Genomic DNA, 20,258 nt, shown 5'->3' with positions numbered 1-20,258 from the left:
TTCATTATACGGCTGCGTTAATTACGCGCTATGAATACACATTTCCTTCTATTCATTTTCCACGATGTTACCGCGAGAAACCGCGAGGGAAAATCCTTTTGCCCGTTCAGTTTTCTCTTCCAAAGATTTTTCATTTCATTTTTTGATCCAACATATTCGCATTACGATTCGCATGTTTCCATTATTCGTCGTTTTTCTTCTTTTATCAGGACGCTCTTTTCTCCGCTAAAGTTTCGTAAAGGTAAAAAGAAAAGGTCTTGGAACGCGAAACTACGTACACGGGCGCGTCGCGTCGACAACGCTCGCGCTATTTCGATTTCCCGTCCGATCGGTCTTGGCTTTTCCTCCTTCCTTTTTTCGACGCGCGTCGCTTCGAGATATTTCCTGACGTTTCGTCCGTAAGCACGATGTAACCGCGAAGACTCTCTGACACGTGTCTCCCTGTCTCTCCTTTTCGCGGAGACGCGAAAATATGTAGAGGGAGAGGGAGACAGAGAGAGATAATCGCCTTAGGTGCCCTGACCTAGGAACACGGACACCTAGGATACAGCGAATCGAAATCGCAGCAAAATCGCGAACGCGATCTCTCCCATCCAGTCGATCGTTCGATCGTACGAGAATCGTGTGTGCGTGGAAAGAAAAAAAATTCCGTACGTCACCGGTGACTCGTGAAAACGCGTGCGTTCTCGACGACGACGCCGACGACGACAACGACGAAGAGAGGAAAGTCGAATACGCTTACTATCGACTATCGTTTCGTTCGTTGGCGATCAATTTTCTAAGATTCTCTACGTGTCTACCAAGATCGGGGAGAAGATTGGAAATTGACTCGAGAAGAGTGCTAGCGATGGAATACGGAACTTTCTACAGCGTCACTTTGAGAATGCGAGAATGCGAGCCAGCGATCAAAGTCGAAGGGAAAGGGGGTAGCAACTACCGACTACTATGTACGTTATCGCTCGAAAGATTTTTCATCGGCGGAGAATCGTTCCTAACGGTCGCTCGAATCCGTTTTTCTTCGGTCGCTCGAATTTCGCGAAATCCGGGCGTGTCGAAGCGTGTTCGTGTCGTGTGATGGACGGAATGTAGAAAAGATCAGTCAAAGCGATGATTCCGATCGATCTCGATCGAATTCGTGACCGTGAAAAAGTGTTAAGATATTAGTATCGTGTTGTCACCTGTGATGGCGATCTTGCAGGACCACTTGCTGGTACCCTCAAGGACGATCTGTTCGGCCTGTTCGAGGCTGTCTATGTGGGTATCCGGGTCGACTGAAAACGTCGTGCTGAAAGAAGACAATGTCCTCGTAAACGCGTCGTCCTTCGACAACCTCTCGTACCTCTTTTTCGTTCGTTCGTTCGTTCGTCGCGCGCAACCCCGAACGCAAACCCTTCTCCTGGATGTGGCGGAATGTAAAAAAAAGAAAAAAAAAAGAAAAAGAAAAGAAAAGAGAACAAAAGAAAAGAGAAGGAAAGAACAAAAATAGATACTCCGAGAGGTCGGCGAAGGACGGTGGAAGACATGTCGCTGGTCGTCGGTGGCCCGGAGGCTCCTCGATAATCGTCCCAAAGTCCTCCAGCAGCGGCGACGATTCGTTCGAACGTATACCGTAAGCGACGTTTCGCTAGGAGCTCGTAAAGCTAAAGCAGCAGCGGCAACAGCAGCGACAGCAACGACAGCAGCAATTCGTAGCGCATCTTTCGATCGGCGTTTATCTCTTTCATCGGGCGGCCTGCCACTCGGCATCCTTTCTACGTGGATCGCTAGCCAAAAAAGTACTCGCGTGCACGTATGCAAGTACGTTACGGCGTTCGTAGACGTTCTCTTATTCGAAAGCGAGCTAGGCTTTCGAACGAAATTAATGGAAGAATACGATGGAGATGGGAGATTGGAAATAGGACTCGGGAAATGGGAGATTACTCGTCGTTGGGAGTAACGGTGATTCGGGAAGAATCGAGCGCGCTCGACGGAACTGGTTTCGCGAGTAAGGAAAAATCGATGGATCGCGTGCGGACCGAGAAGGAACGTAAACGAGTCCCGAGCGTGCCACCTGTTAGTTTGGTGGGATCCTTGAATTAACATCCGCTTCGAGTTTGACCGAGAGACGACGGCCGTTTGGAATAAGAAAACTTGTTGCGTCGCTTCGGTGGCGCATCGCCAACTTGAAACTTTTGCGAACGTTTCATTTTCAATTAAAGACAGAGCTCGTTGGATTTGTCCGTTGGTATTCGAAGCCGCGTAAACGCGTCGCGTCCACGTTTTTTAGTTAACAACTGAAAGTTACCTCTCGGAAGGTTCATCCGATCGAGAACGTTCGACGTGCAAGCAACGCGCGTTTTCCGTCTCGTGCCTTCCTATGACAATGGCAAGCTATCTCCATATATACGCGCTCCTATATATATCCACGCGAGTCACAACAAGTTGCAGCGCGAGCTTAATGGACTTTCGATTGGATTCCCACCTCCTCGCGCGCGAGATGACCCAACGCCAACGCGTCGGTACGACGATTCCAACCTTAATGACTTCCTCGTTACACCGTTTCCTAATAATATTCCGATAATAGCCAGAACGCGCGATGTAATTTTAACTACGTTTACGTCCTTTGAGGAAAACAATCTCGAATTTGGATCACGCCTCGGTAGCGTTCGTTAGTTGCCGAACGTTCTCCTTTGGCTCATAGGAATAGTTCGATCGACCGTGGATGGCATCGAAACGGCCTCTTTGATACTCCGAGATGATTATTAGGTCTCCGAGCGAGTGCGAAGTATATTAAACATTCGGAGGACGCGTCGCATGGAATATTAATACATTTTGTTCGCACGAGTGTCGTCTCGTGAAAACGGAACGCGAGAGAACGGAAACTGGTATCGCAGTCGAGCTATCCCTCGGGATGTCTGCTCTAACCAAGATGAACAAAATTACACTGTTTCGCGCGACGTATAAATGAACGAAGGATGCTCTCTCTCTCTCTCTCTCTCCCCCTTTCCACAAAAGTTATTCCCTTCTTATTCATGTCGTGACGCAAAGTAATACAAACTTGGAATTAATTCGTGCCCGAGAGAGAAAGAGAGAGAGAGAGAGAGAGAGAGAGAGAGAGAGAGAGAGAGAGAGAGAGAGAACGAGTCTCCGTTCGATCTACGAGAGCGGTACTACGGAAAGTTACGCCGAGCTAACCGCTCGATCGAGAGGAGGAAGCGAGGTTGAAAGGAGGAAAATGGGGGAAAGAACACATCGAGGTTGCTATTAGGGTGACGTTAGGTACGTTGTCGTCGAATCATCGGTAACGGCTAGATAATCGCGAAGGGTGGCTCTGGGGAAACGTCCAATTAATGGTGCAGACTAATGGCCAGCGTTCAAAATCGTTGCATATCCAGGCGGCAAAAGGTAGGTCGCAGACGGTGACACTGTATAGCGACACTGCATGCCGGTATGCACCTAGCTGTGAGTACGAGGCTGACTCGATGAACATTAACGAATGAAATATTATCTAGTATTTCATATTCGCTTGTTTTCGAGCTAAACGTTTTCCGATGAAATCGAACGTTTTACGCGATATATGCATTTTCGTCAAAGTCGTTAAAGGTATCTAAATATATGGTCATCGAGTCTTCTTCCGTATACGTACGCGACGGGTAAAATACGATAGCCAACTTTGCGATCGCTCGTTTCTTTTCTTTCGAATTAATTTCGTCGAATTTCGAACGATCGCTTAGGCTTCGCGCCGAGAAACGTCTCTCTCGTGACGCATAGCGCGAATTAATGCTCGAAAACGAACGATCGCCTCGTGGCTGTGACGCGTCTATCGCTATACGTAGGTATATGTATATAAAGTATAACGCGTATGACATATCCAAGGCACAATTGGTACGACAGAGCGCAGCAGCCGCGCGGCAGGGGTAGATATATCGCCAGACATCTGATGACAAAACGACAGCAACGATAGTAATGATAACACAATAATAATAACAGTAAACAATCAGAGAATATAAATAACGAGAGTGTGCGTATGTAAGAAAGGGCAAACCGACGGAGATATACGTATGTGCGCACACATATATATACATGTGTACACATACAACATACAGATATACACAGAGATACACGCGCGTTCGTATAGATATTTATATATATATATGGATGAACGTTTATAGGCGTGGCGTAGAGGTCGAGCCGACGCGGCGAGTTTCGCCATTTCGTCGTTTAGCTTACGACGAAGAGAGCTGCTCACAAACCTGTAATGGCGATCTTCGCCGACCATTTGCTCGTACCGTCCAGAACCGACTGCTTCACCGCTGACATGTGCCCCAGGTGCGCAGCATCGTCGACCCCGAAGACTGACCTAAACTCCGACGAGACTCTCTTTCACAACTGGGCTGTGTCAACGGACCCGGTCTCGTCTTATCTCTCACCGCTTTTCGTTTACTCTTATTTCTTTCGCGAGCGCGATATTTCGAGAGACGCTTTTATCCCGAACGCGGTATGTACCTACGTACGAGAGCCGATTAGCTTACGAGTTTGAAAAGAAAATGCCCCGAGGAGAGCGCGGACTCGGTGAAAAACTCGCGAGTGCTAGGTTTTATCGAGAACGTGTTTCGGATAGAATAGGATCGAAACTTTGACGCTCCCTTCCCCTCCTCCTCGCCCTCTCTCTCTTTCTCTCTCTTTTGACCGCGAAAGAATATTTTTTCTCTTTATTTCGGTTTGCCTTCTTGAAAGTTTTCGTTTTACGAGCGTATATAGATGCTTTAGCTTTCTCGAAAGAGAACGGACCGCAGACCCGGAGAGAAAGAGAGAGAGAGAGAGAGAGAGACAGAGGGGGTGGGGGGTGGGGAGAGAAAGAGAGTTTCGTAAAAGCTCCCCAAGTTTATACGCTTTAGCTCGTTCAGGCTTTTCCCATTTGCTCGATTCAACGAGCGAGAGAGAAAGAAAAGAGACTTGAGTTTCATAAGACGTAAACCGCATCGTTACTTTGGCATTTTTTAATGATTCACCGTGCGGAAAGTCGAGCATTCGCGTTTTGTTTCTTTCGTAGATATATCTCAAGTAGGTATTTTCGGAAAGATAGACGTAAGTAGGCGTCGCGCGCGAGGCATGCGAGCTCGTAATTAACACGAAACTACGTTCATCGATCCAACGCGCGTTAACGAGGAAACCGATTGGACGACGTACTTTCGTCGAAATGGAACGTGGCTGATTGACGCGCGTCTCTCGAGATGCATCGTTAGCTCGACGTTCGGATCTCGCAAATTTTTGTAGAAACCAGAAAAGATAAGACGAGAGCGCGCTCTCAAGGAGACAAGGAGAGAGGGGGAGAGAGAGAGAGAGCGAGAGAGAAAACAGATTACGCGACCGATCCCTCTTCGTCGATCGAATGTCTCCTCGCCTTCCCGTCGTCGTTCGTCTTCGTCAAAATTCTCCTTAGCATCGAATCCAGCCGATCGATCGTTCGTTTTTATTCGACGGTCGTAGGAAAATTAGTCCGTTCGGAACGAAATTAAATCGAATCATTTTTAATGGAATAACCTGGCGATCCTGCTACAGGATTTTCAATATTTGTTATTAATTAACGGCGGCGATTGTCGTTACCGTATTAGCCCGACGAGCCATCACGGCGATACTCTTAACGCGAGCGTGCGCGCATAATCGAACTAATCGATGGATCGATCGATCGTTAGTCAGTATCGTGTCGATTCGCTTAACAACGGGCGACGATGGGGGAAAGACAAAAGCCGGAATTTCCTCCGTACGTAATACGGTTCCGAACGTTACCTAATTAATATCGTTTCCCGATAAAGTTGCTCGACGAGCGCGGACACTACTGGCGCGAGTAGCGACTAGCGACACGAGTAGTGTTACGACGATCGAATAATTAGGTGTTTCGAGTAATCCAACGGCGTGCTTTCTCTCGTTTACGTCCTCGACGTTACGACGTTATTACGCGCGTAATAGACGATAGAACCCTGCGCCGGTTAGAATTTTGTATATAATCATGCGAGTGACTCGAGTCCTCTGTTACGAACAAATCGATTCCGTGAATCACGATGTCGTGCGGGGAGTAAAGAGCTTTTTTCTATCCGAGCTTTCTTATTTACGAATACAACTTCTGACCTTCTTTCCTTCGAAGAAGAACAGTTCGTAGCCAACGTCGTCGAATTAGTCGGGCGAATCTTTGAACGATAAAATCTGTCGATCGAATCGGGAGATTATTGATCAAACGCGAGCGCGCATCAACGACGAGGAAAAGAAATGTACGTTCTCTTGGATACAACGCTCTTTGAAAAAACGACCGTTTATGTTCGTGTAAACGACGTTCGCAACTCCTTTCGACGCAGCTAAGACCCCGCGGCGATACGTCCCGTGGAATACTCCTCGCAACGTTTTATTCGACGTAACGCGATTTCGAGTCAAAATGAAAATTTCGACGCGGGACCGTGACCCGATTCCGAGCTTTCTCTAATTTCAACGTTTCCTTTCTCGTCGTTCGCCTAAAAAGACTCGCGAATATTTCTTGGAGAAAATTCATTTCTACGACAAATTTTGTTGACTTTTCGATCGAAGACGAGCAACGACGTCGACGACGAAGACGCGAACCAATCGTATTCGCAGACATCGACGTTGGATTCTCCTTTCGCAGGCGTGCTGCGGCAAATGGGAGAGAGAGAGAGAGAGAGAGAGAGAGAGAGAGAGAGAGAGAGAGAGAGAGACAGGGAGAGAGAGGGAGAGGGGAGGAGGAAGAAAAGAAATAAAAAAGAAAGAAAAAAAGAATGAAAAATGGATGGCGGAGAGAGCGAATGGATAGAACTCACCGAATGAGCTCGAAGATCTCTGGCTTTTCCATCTCCCTCTGCTTCATCCTTTCCTTCATCGCTGTGATTATGCTATTCGCTTTATCCTCGGCGCCGTGCTTCGAGCTCTTCTCCGCGGCCCCTGTAAAAATAAAATGCGAAAAGAGATTCGTGACTGCGAACCACCGACCAAACTAAACTTCCGGGCTTTGGACGAAACGCGAATTTTAATTAATTCATCCTCGACCTATTCCCTCGGTTACACTTCTTCGCGATCGATCGCGTAGCTTTCCTCGGGAAAGTCGTTAAAACAAACTTTCTCTCTCTCCGTTTTTCCGCGATGGACGAACCGTTGTCGAGTCATCCAGCTTCGAAAGTTGGACGCACCGACGCGAGATCCGCGGTCTCCCGTTAAATCGTTCGACGTTACGTCGACTCTCGAGCAAGACGAACGAGGTCCGATGTTTACGGTTACGGGATGCTCGTTCGGCGACCAAGAAGAGGAATTTTGTCGAATCGAAAAAGTTTCTTACCCGAAACATTGGAAACGCCACGACCCGTTTGAATGATGCTGGATGAGACGAATTTCGGTGAAAATTTTTTTTACTCTCTACTCTTGGCTCGGTAGCCTCGGCGCGTTAACTCTCCTGGCAAGTTCGAGTTGAATTTTATATTCTTTTATTCGCGGCCCTCTCAAAGGATACATCCGCGAGCTTCGGGCGTGCTCGCGCGTTCTTCCGAGCGAACGCTTTCCGCGACTTCAAACATTCGAGGAGCTTTAATTTTCCGGTGCGAGCTCGTTGCGAGCGTTTGCCAAGGCGCTTTTCGAACCGTAAAACGCTTTTACGAGACCTTTTCGCGCACGTTCCCCGACGGAAATTACGCGTATCGATCGTTCGTTACACCCGAGCTGCGATCGATCGCGAAAGATCGCGAAAAACGGAGAAAGAGAGAAGCGTTCTCGCATCGGAGAACATCGCGGCTGCGAAGTAGGAGACATGGATCGACGACGATCGAAGGATCGTCGAGACGAAATTAGGCGAGAGGATAGACTCACTCTGCAAGCAGTCAGCGTTGAGCAAGTCCTTGCACTTCTCGTGACACTTGACGCCGCATTCCATGCATCGAACGCCCTGACGCGCGATACCCCAGAGGAGACCCTCGCATTCGTAGCAGTAGGTCGGCGAGGTGGCCGTCCAGGTGACGAAATTATGAGGCGTCGTCGACGAGATAGGGTAGATCATTGCCTGCAGCGTTTTCTTGTAGACGTGCATCTTCTGCGGGGTTTCAGCATTGTCGCATCGTCGTTAAAGCGTGCTTCTCAGAAATACCGAGAGAAGTTACCGAGGTCTAGGAGGAGGTAGGAGGTCTAGACGGATGGAGGAGAAAGGGCATTCGGAAAGGTGGATCTTTTGGAATCGGAATGGATGCACTCGGCCAGCCACTCGATGCACTTGAAAGCACTTGGACCCTACGCTCGCGGAGGAAATCTCGCCTTCGTTACTATTTCCAACGCGTCTACGCGGACCAGTAGCAACGCGTACCAACGTAGAAAATCTATGCGAGAGTATAACGTACGCGAAAGAGATAAAAAGTACATCGAGATATCCCGATTTAAACCGTTCCCCGCGGACCAACTCTCTTGCCATATCTTTGTATCTCTCGGCGAAGAAATCCTTCTCGATCGATTCGAGGATCGAACGGAGGGTCCAAGAGTCCAACATTCGTACTCTAACGTTGGCGAATTTTCGAAAAAGCGGGGTCGCTTCGGCGATCGCTTCGATTGACTTTCGAGAAAGATATTTCGAATTTAGACGCGACCCCGCTCTTTCGACTCGCTCTCGGATTTGTTCCTCCTTTTTGCACGACATCTTTTTCCTAATTCTCCATGCAGGATCGTACATCTCGATCTGCACACATCCACGTGTACGCTCTACTCTCGCGCTCTATCGTCGATGTGCACGCAAATCCACTAAAAATCGAGCCTCTCGAATCGTGCCTGCGACTCCTAATTTGTACATTCGCAGTCTTTCGTACAAAAATATTACGATCAAACGTGTCTCCGTAAGTTACGATGATGACGATAAAAAGGGAAGGAGTCATTCGGACGATGCGAATATTTTCTTGCCATCTCGAAAAGAAGAACGTTGTTTTTTTTTACCCTTTGAGCCGAACGCTGGACGAGCGATCGAAAAAAAGGAGGTCCTTCCCTTTTTATTTTTCTCTTTTTTTCCCTCCTCTCTCTCTCTCTCTCTTTTTCTCTCTGTTTTCATTTGGGAGGATCCTTTGCAAGATCTCCGACAGAGAAAAAAGGACAGAGAGAGGGAGAGAGAAAGGGAGAGAGAAAGAGGGGGAGAGAGAGAGAGAGAGAGAGAGAGAGAGAGAGCACGTTTCCTCCGTACCCCGTATATATCTATGTACGTATATACGTAATGTATAAGGATATATACATATATATGTATGCACACGCGCGCGCGTGTATACATATATATATATATATATATACATACTAACTGGATAGAGCAGGGTTAAAGCATCGATCTGCTAAGAAGCACCACTATAGAACTATCGCGCGGAGCCAAGGATGTTCCTCCGTACATCTTTATTTCTAGTCCCTCGTTTACATCTCAATGCGATCGTATCGAATCGAATCGTTCGTACTCGGCAAAGAGGAAAAATCGTGATAAGATTTGTACGGAGAAACGTCCGAAGAGAGAAAAATCAAAGAGACCTAGCGGACTAACCTAATTGTAAGTTATTCCGACAAGTTGTAATTGTATGTCCCTTCCCACTTGCACGGAGACACGCGTTAGTTTCGATTCGGTTCGTTCGCTCGATGCGGGTCTTTCTAAATCGCGTCTATGTACACGCGTGTGTTATTGCGCGCGCGTATCTTTCTCCTCTTCCGCGGAAAACCTTTGATATCGTATATGTTAAGAGTACTTATGTGTATCGTAGAGGTGAGGCGAGAATTATGGGCGCGTGCGAATCTATAAGAATAGGTATACACATATATGTACGTATATGTACGATGCTCGTCCTAGCACGCTAACATCTCATCTTCTATTTCGCTACACGCTTGCCACCGGCATCAAGTTCATAGCGCAAAAGGAGACTTCTGATAGGGGGTGGCTCGTATTTAGAGAAAGATAGTATATAAAAGATCGAAAGAAATTGAGAAAAAGAGTAGGCTTGGGCCAGACTTACGTGAAAGAAAATAGCGTGGAAATGAGGATAAAATTGCAGCGGTTCGTATGAAAAAAGAAAGAAAAGATAGATTACAGAGTGTTAAATTAATTCTTAATATCTTAAGGGGGAAACGACGCGTCGCCGTGCGACTTCGCAAGACGCGCTTGCGCGAGAGCGAACTTAACGTTAAATGACGCCGTTTTTTTGCCACGAATTCAGCCGCGGAATCCTAATCGTAGAAACGAGCGCGGAAGCGATGGACGTTACGAAACTTTCTTCCTAAATCGTCGAAAAGGAAACTGCTTGTTTTCTGACGGCGAGCAGACACATCGAGTGAAATTTTGATATCCATCCGATACGACGGACTTGCCGGCGAAAATTCTTACACACGGACGAATCACCGATATATATCCTCTTGATCGATCTGGACCAACTCGGATCCGACTCGTCAGAAAAATATCAACGATTCGAATCACCTCGTGAAAGTGCAAAATTATTTCGTTTCGAACGATCTTTTTTCGACGGTCTCGAGTTTCCTTTATGGCGCATGCGCGTTCGCGATTCTATGGATTTTAATGACGCTCTCCGATCGTTGAAAAGACGATTATAATCTAGCAAACCAAGTTCGGCGCACGAGTCTACGAAAACGTTCGCTCTAACGACGCGAGAGCGAAGCTTTTCGCGACTCTGCCCACCGTTTTTTCCTTTACTTTATTCCTTCTATTTTTCCTTTACCCTTTTTCTTCGTTACATCGATACGAGAAGGATGACGATGATGTCTCGAGGTAGATCGTCTAAAGTACGAGTCCTTACCAGTTCCTCGTCGTTCAGCGTAGCCCTGGGCACCGCGGATGTGAGCCCTGCGGCGTTCCTCTTCGTCGCCGCCATTGTCTGAGAAAAGATAGAAATTAATGTGCATCTGATCCGGCTATAATGCCTTCCGGTCTCTCCATTGTACAGACAGTGACAAAGAGCGGAAATAAAAAGTCAGAGAGAGAGAGAGAGAGAGAGAGAGAGAAAGGAAGAAAGATAAAAAGAGAGAGAGAGAGAGGGAGGACAGAAAAATATGAACGAAACTAAAGAGAAGAAAGCAAACGACGGAAAGAAAAAAGTGAAAAAAGTAGGCTCTCTCGAAGAAGGCAAAAACACGAGAAACATTTTATAAAGATATCGTACGAGTAATCGTTGATACGTAGAGATAACAAAAAAATGATTATCGGTGATTACAAGAAAAATACCAAAATTCGTGAAGAAATCGAAACTTGCAAAGAGATATAAAAATATTGCAGAAGAATTATAGACGCCGATGTAATCATAATAATAACGACATAAAAAATTCGTGTCAAATTTGCCATAATCTCGATTAATCGTAAAAAGGTGCAAAGTGAAATCGTTCTACCGTGCCAAATATGCATATGTATTTAAAAAATCGACTTACGGTCGAACAGACGTTATGTACAACGAGCGAGAAAAGTTGTGTTTGTTGTATGTACATGGATCTCTTTCGAGAGCCGTGCTCTAACAATTCTTATGCCGTATTTTACAAAAAAGAAAAAAAAAAAAAGAAAAAGGAAATGAAAAAATAAAGTAGTGAGAGAGACTCCTCGATATTTCTTTCCCTTCTCTTTCGTATACGTGGTTAGGACACGTGTGTGCATCGCGCGAAAAATAGAACAAAGCTCGTATGTAAATGACGTCGAGATAACTTTTTCTCTCTTTTTGCTCGAGAGCTGTCGAACGATCGATCTTTCATGAAAGTTTCGAGATTTCAAACGAACGCTCTGCAAATTTTCTGGTAGTTCGCGTTTTCACGATTTCGAAAAAAAGAAAAAAAAATTACTTTAATTATTGACGAAGATGGATAGATATTTCGGAAATAAATTTGTACAATTTTCCGAGGAGTCTCGTAACGGATGTAATTCGCTTTGTGTTTTGCACTGTATTTACATATGTTCGTGAAATGATGTATATATATAGTTTGATATGCGTATATGACGAGTAGCAAAAATGTTTAGAACGTTAATTAAAAAGCGAGAGAAAGTGTGGTGGGAGGAGATGGATCGAAAGATAAGAAAAATACTCGAATTAAAACAAAATGAAATGCGAGAAAGATAGCGAGCGCGAGAAAAATGAAAATGGAAGGTATACGAATTAGAGATCGGTCTAACGGTGAAAAACAGAAAAAGATAGATGGATAGATGGCAATGAAGAGAGAGAGAGAGGGAGAGAGAGGGAGAAAGAGGGCAAGATATCGAGTGAAGAGAGAGAGAGAGAGAGAGAGAGAGAGAGAGAGAGAGAGAGAGAGAGAGAGAATATATCTCTACGATGAAAGTCTAATCCAATTAGCTTATAGGTGCCTGGTAGGTGTGGCACGCGGAGATTTGCGGTTCGGCGTAGATTTCAATTAAGATATTATGCACGGGGCCCCGTGCACGATGCATGCGCTACTGTCTTCCTCTTATCCGCAATCCGCATTCTAATGCTCTGCACTAATATCGCTTTGCCGCTCGTGTATTGTAGTACCACCGCGCTTTTCGATCTCTTCTACCCTATGGCGTTTCTAACGTGTATAATAACAAGCGTGCTTGCGTAACATTTGCACGGGGCGCCGTTTTCTTTTTTTAAATCGCTTCGTTTTAAAACGATCGCGACGCTCGTCTTTATCTCATTTATCGACCCATGGAACATTTCTAATCGTTTCTTCGTTCGAGCTCACCTAAACGATTCTTCTTTTATTTCGCTCGCGTTTATAAATATTTGTCAAATTTAATCCAGCCGTGTCTACGTACGTGCTATGTTGTCGTTAATTACGATCAACTATATTTTGCAACTATATTTGACAACGTTCATCTAATTCGTTTCGTATGTGCATGCAAAACGTGACGGAACGACTAGTTTATTGCTCAGGTACTCGCTTACGCAGTACATGCATCGACGAACATAAAAGCGTGAGAAAGCGTCCGTGTCGATTCCTCCCCGACGGAGAGCAAATCGAACGATCTTAGGATTGTTTGCGTCAAGTCGAATCCAAGGATAGTCGGTAAAGGCAAGGTGGTTCGAGGTAAATACAGGTCGCTCGTGGGGACGGGGTGCGGGGGGAACGATCGATGAAAATAAATTTCGCGCCAATAGGGAATAATCTTGTCGATGAGCCAGGGTGCCGGTAATTATAACGAAAGGAAAGATAATGTCAGAAATGTAGGTTGGTGCGATTCTAACGGCGCAAACGATGTGACGTTTACCGCGGTACGCAGCAAAACCCCCTTTTCTCGGCGTATCGCGCTATTATACACGAAAAGCATAAAATTATCTGCCACGTGCCAGCTACATTCTCCTTTATTATTACGATGCACGTTCATACGAAAGTGGGCTGTGGCCCGTACCCCAAGCCTCGGCCTCGATTAAATGCACTCTCTGGCACTGCGATTAAGGAACGCACCGCGTCACCTCGACTATACCATTATCTACTCCGCCCTTCGACCTTTCCTTTTTTTCGTTTCACCGTTCCCCCGGATTAAACGAAGGAAATAACAATCCAGACGCGTTGCTTGTGGTACGGCCTTTCGAAACGCATGCGTTCGCGGTGCGTCGCTAAGAACCAAAGCCACGACGATCGAACGAACAAAGGCTACGAACTAACGAAATGGCTCTGGATAGGGAAAAGCGAATTACTTTTTGACCAAAGCGAGGGTAGGGAAAATAAACGAAAGATAACGAAGAAAACAAACACAAAAAAGAAAGCAAATAAGAAGGAGAAATATCGAAACGACGAGCAATCGCATGCGACGTTCAAGCAAGCTTCTTTTAATTAAGTTCGCTAAGGAGGCATTTAATTAGTACCTTCAAGACCTGGAGGTAGAGTTTTTGAGATTTTTTGAGAGGTTTTTTTCAGTGAGTGGTTTAGTTTTTTCAGGTGTTCAGGTGGATACAACAACGGGCGCCACAGAGAACAAACAAAGAAAATAGCATTATATGCTGGTTAGTACGTGTATCATTTACGTCCATTTAATTATTTTCTTTTATTTTATACTATTCTTCTTTTCTTTTTCCTTTCTAACGAAACGAGTATAGATAATGTGTTAAAAAGTTAGACACACGAGAGGCACAGAGACAATGTTTAACGGACACGCGTAATCGTAACGTCGAGGAACGATAGCCCGTTAGAAATCGATACCATGCGCGATACGTCTTAATGAAATAAACTTTTGCACAAACGTTGGAAGGAGATCAAGTGAAATAAACGATTTGGCTGGGCTACTTTTCCTTTATGGGAAATTATCGGAATATGACGTTGGTATCGGCTTATTTGCTCCTTTCATTACTAAATCCTTATTGCAATTGGTATCGGCGAATTCGTTCAATTATTAGGCCGAGTAATCCGCCAAAGTCCGATAATTTTCAAATGTTCTCGTCGTCGATATCCGGTCGAATTGAATCGACGTGTCCGTTCTCCGTTTGGCGAGGTAACGTTTTACACAACAATCAGATAGAAATTTTCGACACCGAACATATAGGGACACAGACAACGGGCTCGGGAAACTAAGGTGCCCTCAAGGGATTCCGAAAGGAGGAGTGCCAAGTTAGTCACGTTACTGCTTAAATAACGACTTTAAAACATCGTCGCTCGTAAAACTAGCTACCGACTTTGAAACTCCTTAAATCAATCTCCTTAAAAATTTCTCCTCCACGCTTTTTCTTCCTTTTCCTTTTCACAAACGTACGAAACACGTTGAGGATCCTCCGGATCGTTTCGTATCGATTTTCTACTTATCGCGGATAGATCGAAACGCGATATGAAATCTCTTTGAACGCATGCAATCCGATCCGATTTTTTCGATAAGATTGCTTTTTCGGACGCGTCGTTAGCGAACGTCGGCCAAAATGCGCGAAACGCCTTCGATTATCCTCCGATTAAAAGGAAATAAGAAAAAGAGAGTAGAAACGAATATCGACGCGACGTTTTCGTTCTCGTTCTCGTTGAGACGAATTTCAAACGAATTTCCTTTCTATGCGCTATCGATCGATCCGCGATTCTTTTGAAAATGATACTTGAATTAAGAATTCCTACATTCTCTAAAGCTTTGCTTTTCTTTCCATGCTTTTTCCCAATTTTCTTATTTTTTTTTTTTTTTTAACGCCCGTTAACAATAGGCATTTTTAGATTATTAGCCAGACGATGTAACACTGAAACGCAAACACACGTAATTAGATTAGAACGAGGCACGTGCCATCGTATGAGTCGCGAGTTACCTTAGAGGCTAGCTCGAGATCGATTCTATTGTCTTCGAAATTTGATAAGAGCAGCCAATACGGAAGGCAAGTCGCGCGACAGAAAAATCGAATTTACGGTACGTCCGTGTTATGATCGATTTGGTCGTCGTCGTCGAGAGAGGAGAGAATGGCTTGAGGGGGAAAGAATACTCGAGTACGTTGGCGAGTACGCTGGCATAAATCGTTTTTCGTTCGTTCGTAGGGCGTGGGTCGCGTGAGGTAAACGTTAAAAGAGCGACATGCCAAGATCCTCTCTCGAGCCGGCTAGTAAAACTAATTAAAACAAGCCGAGCGAGCAATTAGTTCGAGGATGGGAAAGCGAGGATGGGTTCGTTCCTCGCGATTCATGTTCGTTGGAGGACAGGTAGGGAGGAAGATTACTATTACTACTACTACGACGACGACGACGACGACGACGACGACGACTAGAACGTTTCGGTTTCGTTGGTCGAATTAAGAAAGTTCGACAAACGCGGACGATTCGGGATATGTTCGCGCCTACAAAGTGTATTTATGTACCTATAATAATACACGTACGGATTTATATGACGAGATAGAGGGATTTATTGTAGACGGAACAACGATGGAATTGCATTAATATGGCGATCGACTACCTACCAGCTCGGAGACCAATGGTATCGACTTCCGACGCGGTCGAATATCCGGCATACTGTCGATGTTGCTGTAGAAAGGATTATCGCCTGGATGCCTGTAACAAAGGATTACGGAGAGAGAATTAGCGCACCGACGACGTCTTTTGTCGCGTGAAAAATTGATAATGAGATAGATATCAGAAATCGTGTTATTCAATAAGTTACCGGGAAAGCCCTGATCGCTCCTTTTCTTCCAAGTTTTGATAATAACGTGCACGCCGACGACGAGAGCTTATCGCAGTCTTATTGTGTCAATCGACATTCATATACGTAAATCGTATTTCGTCTGGATCTTCTTTGATTCAGAATGAATCGAAAAGTAATCGAACTTTAACAACAATATCGCAAACTCTTCTTTCAACGATCACGGCCGAGATATCTCTGTCCCGCTTTCGAAAGAAGCATCTCGAGAGCGCGACGAAGAACTTTTTCGAACGTAGCCAGCTTTTTTCGCGTGCTTTTTGCAGAAATTTTTTTTTATATATTTTTCTTTTTTTTCATATCCCCTCCGGAATTTTATATCATAAGTAATTAGTACGGCGAAACGTTAGGCCTTGAAAAGCAATTATAAAGCGTAGAGTAATTGAGGAACGGTCTCTAAAGGAAAGATCTAAATCTCAAGCTGAAAATTATTAAACGATATAGAACAATTAGTTAAAACGGAAGAGAAAGAACGAAAGAAGGCCGACGAGTATTCGTCGCAATTCGTCGACGAGACAACTGCTTCCCTTATTGTTAGGAAAAAGCTTTTGTTTTTCGGGCCGCGCGTACTCCGTTGCCGAGCTCTCGTAAGTACGTAAGTACTCGCGTACGTATTGACCTAGCAAAGAAACCCGCGGCTTTCTATCAATTATTGTAGCGGTTACTTTCGATGTAAACGCAAGAAAATAAAAGCGAGAAAAAATCCCTATTTATTTACCTCGCTTCGAGATACTTTTCTCGACCGACCTGATTTTCTTTTCTCTCGAGTCGGATCGTATAAATTTTCAGGGCAACGTTCGAATAAAAACCTTTCCCGACAGCTAAGTATCACACCGAACGATCCATCATTTCGAGACGGTTTACGCCCAGAACGTAATCTCTCTTTCTCTCTCTTAATCCTCATATTTCCGACGTAAACCGGAATCTCTCACGCAAGGAAGGAGATTACACGTTGTTTGATTAAACTTTGCAGAATCTAAATCGAGAAGGAATGCTAACGGAGACGGATCGTTCGTTCAAAGATTTTAAAGCCGAGTCGAGGGATCGTTAAACCAAAGAAAAGAAAAAAAAAGTTTTCTCTTTCGGCGCGAGATAAAAGTGAAAGTTTTCTCGATGAAAGAGCTCGGAGCAGAGATTAACGAATGCCTTTGTCAATTTGTCGAAAGCTCGGCCTTGTTTCTCTCGTGGCTTTCTCCTTTTTTTTTTTTTTTCGATGCGCACCGTTTTCCATCGTCGAGGAAGATTACATCCGAATGGCGATAGCGGCCAATTCGCCTGACGCTTGCGATAAGGGAACACGGTCGGATAAATATCAAAGGAGCTTTAAGCTCCGTTTGAAGGAGTGGATGAGAGATAGCGCGAACGGTGTCGCGGTGGTAACGAGAAACGGTCCGCTACTCGACCACACCGAATCTCTGTCCATTTTCCGTCCGGTCCCTCTGTTTCGCAGTTTCGACTTTCGACCCGATACGGCTTACGGTTCGCCGACGGGTGTTTTCGGCTTGCAGGCTTACGAGCCTGTTCTCGACGTCGTTTTTGACATTCCGAATATGGAAATAGAAAGAAATTGGTAAGCTATCGAAATCGTGAGATGTTCCGATGTTCCGATGTCCTAGCAAAGAGGTCCTCTTTAAATCGAGAGCATTATCGATTGTCTCGAGATCCCTAAACGATTCGCCTCGAGCAGCTCGCAACAATTAAGAAGCACTTTTCTCGTCGACCCTCTTCAACGTTCCCTCCGCGTCCGATGTGTCAGAGTAGAGAATCCTAGTTTGCTGCTCCCTTTCTCGTGGCATGCCAATGAAAGGGCTTCCTTCCCCTTAAGAAAAGAGAAAAGAGGCGATATCGCGAGTCGACCCTTCGATTAGATCGTTTTAACCGTCCTTCCAAGAGCAGCCTTTAATGACGCATAAGCAAGTTGAAATTACTTTCCGGTCGAGCAATTATCATCTTTGACGATCGAATTACAACGTATCGCCTAGGTCGCACTCGACGATCCACGCGACGACGATCGCGGCGGATGGAAGCGTCGACAAATCTTAACTTTCTCACGATCCGAAACTTCCTATCTGGGAAATTCTATTGAAAAACGTTCGAGAAACTTTTCAGGAAGTTTTCTTCTCACGATTTTGACAGCGGGACGATTTGTCGGACATGGAAGCGGAATTACGGCGTTATCCTTCCTCTTTTCTAAGCGTCTCGAACACGTCGACGTTCGCATTGTATACACGTACGTACCTATGGAGAAATTCTTTTCCTTGGCTTTCGTATAATTTCAAAGGTCAAGTCGAAAGGTGAACACGTCAATGGCGAAGGAAAATGGATTTGTTAGGAAGAAGGACGAGGGAAAATATACGTACCCGTTAGCTCGTCCACCGGATTCGCCGCCTGGTCCGCTTCCGTTCTAACAAACAAAAAAACAATTTTTATTAAAAACAAGCCTAATAACAGTAGTTTGAAAAACTAAATGGAGAAGGCGCGCGCGCGCGTATGCCGGTCGCGCGACGACGATGACGCAGGCGTTTTTATATATTACCTTTTCTTTCCTGCTTTCGAGAAAATAGGATAATACAGTCTTTGAAAACGTGCCGCCACGGAAAGAGTTACGAGAGCTGCGAGACGACGAGAAGGTTCTCTCGTACGGTTCGAAAAGAAAAAGAAGAAAAAACTTTCCATTTTTCTTTAGCGAGGGAAAGTCTCGGTCTCGCGATCAGCAAATTCAAAGGAAGAAATCTCGAAAAGTCGAGTCGTTCCGTGGCCGCGCACGCACGATGCTTCTTCGCTCGCTGTTTTCTTGCGATCTTAACCTTCGACTCGAGACGAAAGAGACTCGTTTGAAAGAGAAAACGCCGATCCGAGTTGTCCAAATAGGGGGAGAGAGAAATAGGAGAAATAATAATAAAGATAAAATAATGATAGGAAGACGTAGAGAAATAACGACACGAGGAAGACGAAGAAGGGCTGAAAAACGAACGAAATAATACGAAGAAAACGAACAAGGGACGAGGGACTAACGAACTCGGTTCCTCGCGATATCGGCCTTAAAAATGTGTCTTCCTATTAGTTAATAGTAACAGGCGAAAGGAAAAAAAAGGTCGAGAGAAAATAAAAAAAGGAGACATTTTTCGTGCCAACTAGTGCATTATCTTTTTCTTCTTCTTCTTCTTCTTCTTCTTTCTCTTCCTTTTCCTCTTCCTCTTCTTCCTTCGTCATCATTAAATCCCACGACGTCGCGCTACGGATTACGATCTCTCCTTCGTACGGTTCTTCTACTTTTCCACAGACGCGTTTTCTCGTTTTCTCTCGGCCCCCGAACCATCGCGTTCTTTCTATACTTACGACGAGTAAACGCGTAATACTAGCACGGATGAGCCAGCATTTATCTTAATCCCTTTTTTGTAGCACGGATAAGCGCTTTTCTCTTTCGCCTCGTCTCTCTGCTTTTTCTTCGATCCTGCTACATTAATCAAGTGCCCGATTGAAAATCGATTCGGAAACGCCGTCTCTCGCTTTCTAATAATCGCTTCTGCTCGTTTGAGATTTTTCACGCTTTTCACGAATCTCCTTCGAGTTTCCTTCCTTTCCTTCTCTCTCTCTCTCTCTCTCTCTCTCTCTCCCCATCTCTCTTTCACCTTTCTCTTTACTTAAATTTCTTTTCCCTTGCGAAATTTTACCTCTTTCAATCTACGAAGAAAAGAAATGAAAAACGCATGAATTCGATCTTCTTATCGTCGTGCGAAATGCCTCGCCTTTAGTTTCCATCCACTCGCTCGGCCGGCCTTCTCGCGGATGAAAATGGAAGTTTCTTTTTCTTCTCTTCACGTTTGTCCTCGAGACAGCGCGTAACAGCCCGTATAAATATAATATCACGTATAATACTCGTAAAGTTTTGTTATGATAGAGATACGATATAAACTTATCGATAGCGCGTAACAAGTGTTAATAAGTATTTTTAGAGAGCCGCAGGTATCTTTGTCCCTCCTTCGTTAGTGTCTCTTTTCTTTCGCTCTCTCTCACTCTCTCTCTTTCTCTCACTCACTCTCTCTCTCTCTCTCTCTCTCTCTCTCTCTCTCTCTCTCTCTCTTGCCTTTTTCTTTCCCTACCTATTTCTATCTTTGTCTTTCTCACCTTTGTCTCTTACTCCTTCTGGGACAGTGTT

At 45.0% G+C, this 20,258-nt stretch overlaps 1 protein-coding gene across 1 annotated transcript in view; it reads right to left on the bottom strand.

Annotated features, from left to right (window-relative positions):
• LOC122631600 overlaps window positions 1-20,258 on the bottom strand; it is a 44,730-nt gene that overhangs the window by 9,662 nt on the left and 14,810 nt on the right. Inside the window, exons 3-9 of the mRNA XM_043817509.1 lie at window positions 18,460-18,503; window positions 15,864-15,954; window positions 13,815-13,823; window positions 10,788-10,865; window positions 7,843-8,062; window positions 6,807-6,927; window positions 1,179-1,285 (exon numbers count right to left, since the gene is read on the bottom strand). Coding sequence (XP_043673444.1) covers window positions 1,179-1,285; window positions 6,807-6,927; window positions 7,843-8,062; window positions 10,788-10,865; window positions 13,815-13,823; window positions 15,864-15,954; window positions 18,460-18,503 — 670 coding nt within the window. The remainder of the gene's footprint in view (window positions 1-1,178; window positions 1,286-6,806; window positions 6,928-7,842; window positions 8,063-10,787; window positions 10,866-13,814; window positions 13,824-15,863; window positions 15,955-18,459; window positions 18,504-20,258) is intronic.

Source organism: Vespula pensylvanica, chromosome 1 (assembly GCF_014466175.1).
Source record: "Vespula pensylvanica isolate Volc-1 chromosome 1, ASM1446617v1, whole genome shotgun sequence".
Classification (NCBI taxonomy): Eukaryota; Metazoa; Arthropoda; class Insecta; order Hymenoptera; family Vespidae; genus Vespula; species Vespula pensylvanica.
Note: the sequence above shows the minus strand (reverse complement) of the source record. Positions and strands in the feature narration are given on the sequence as shown.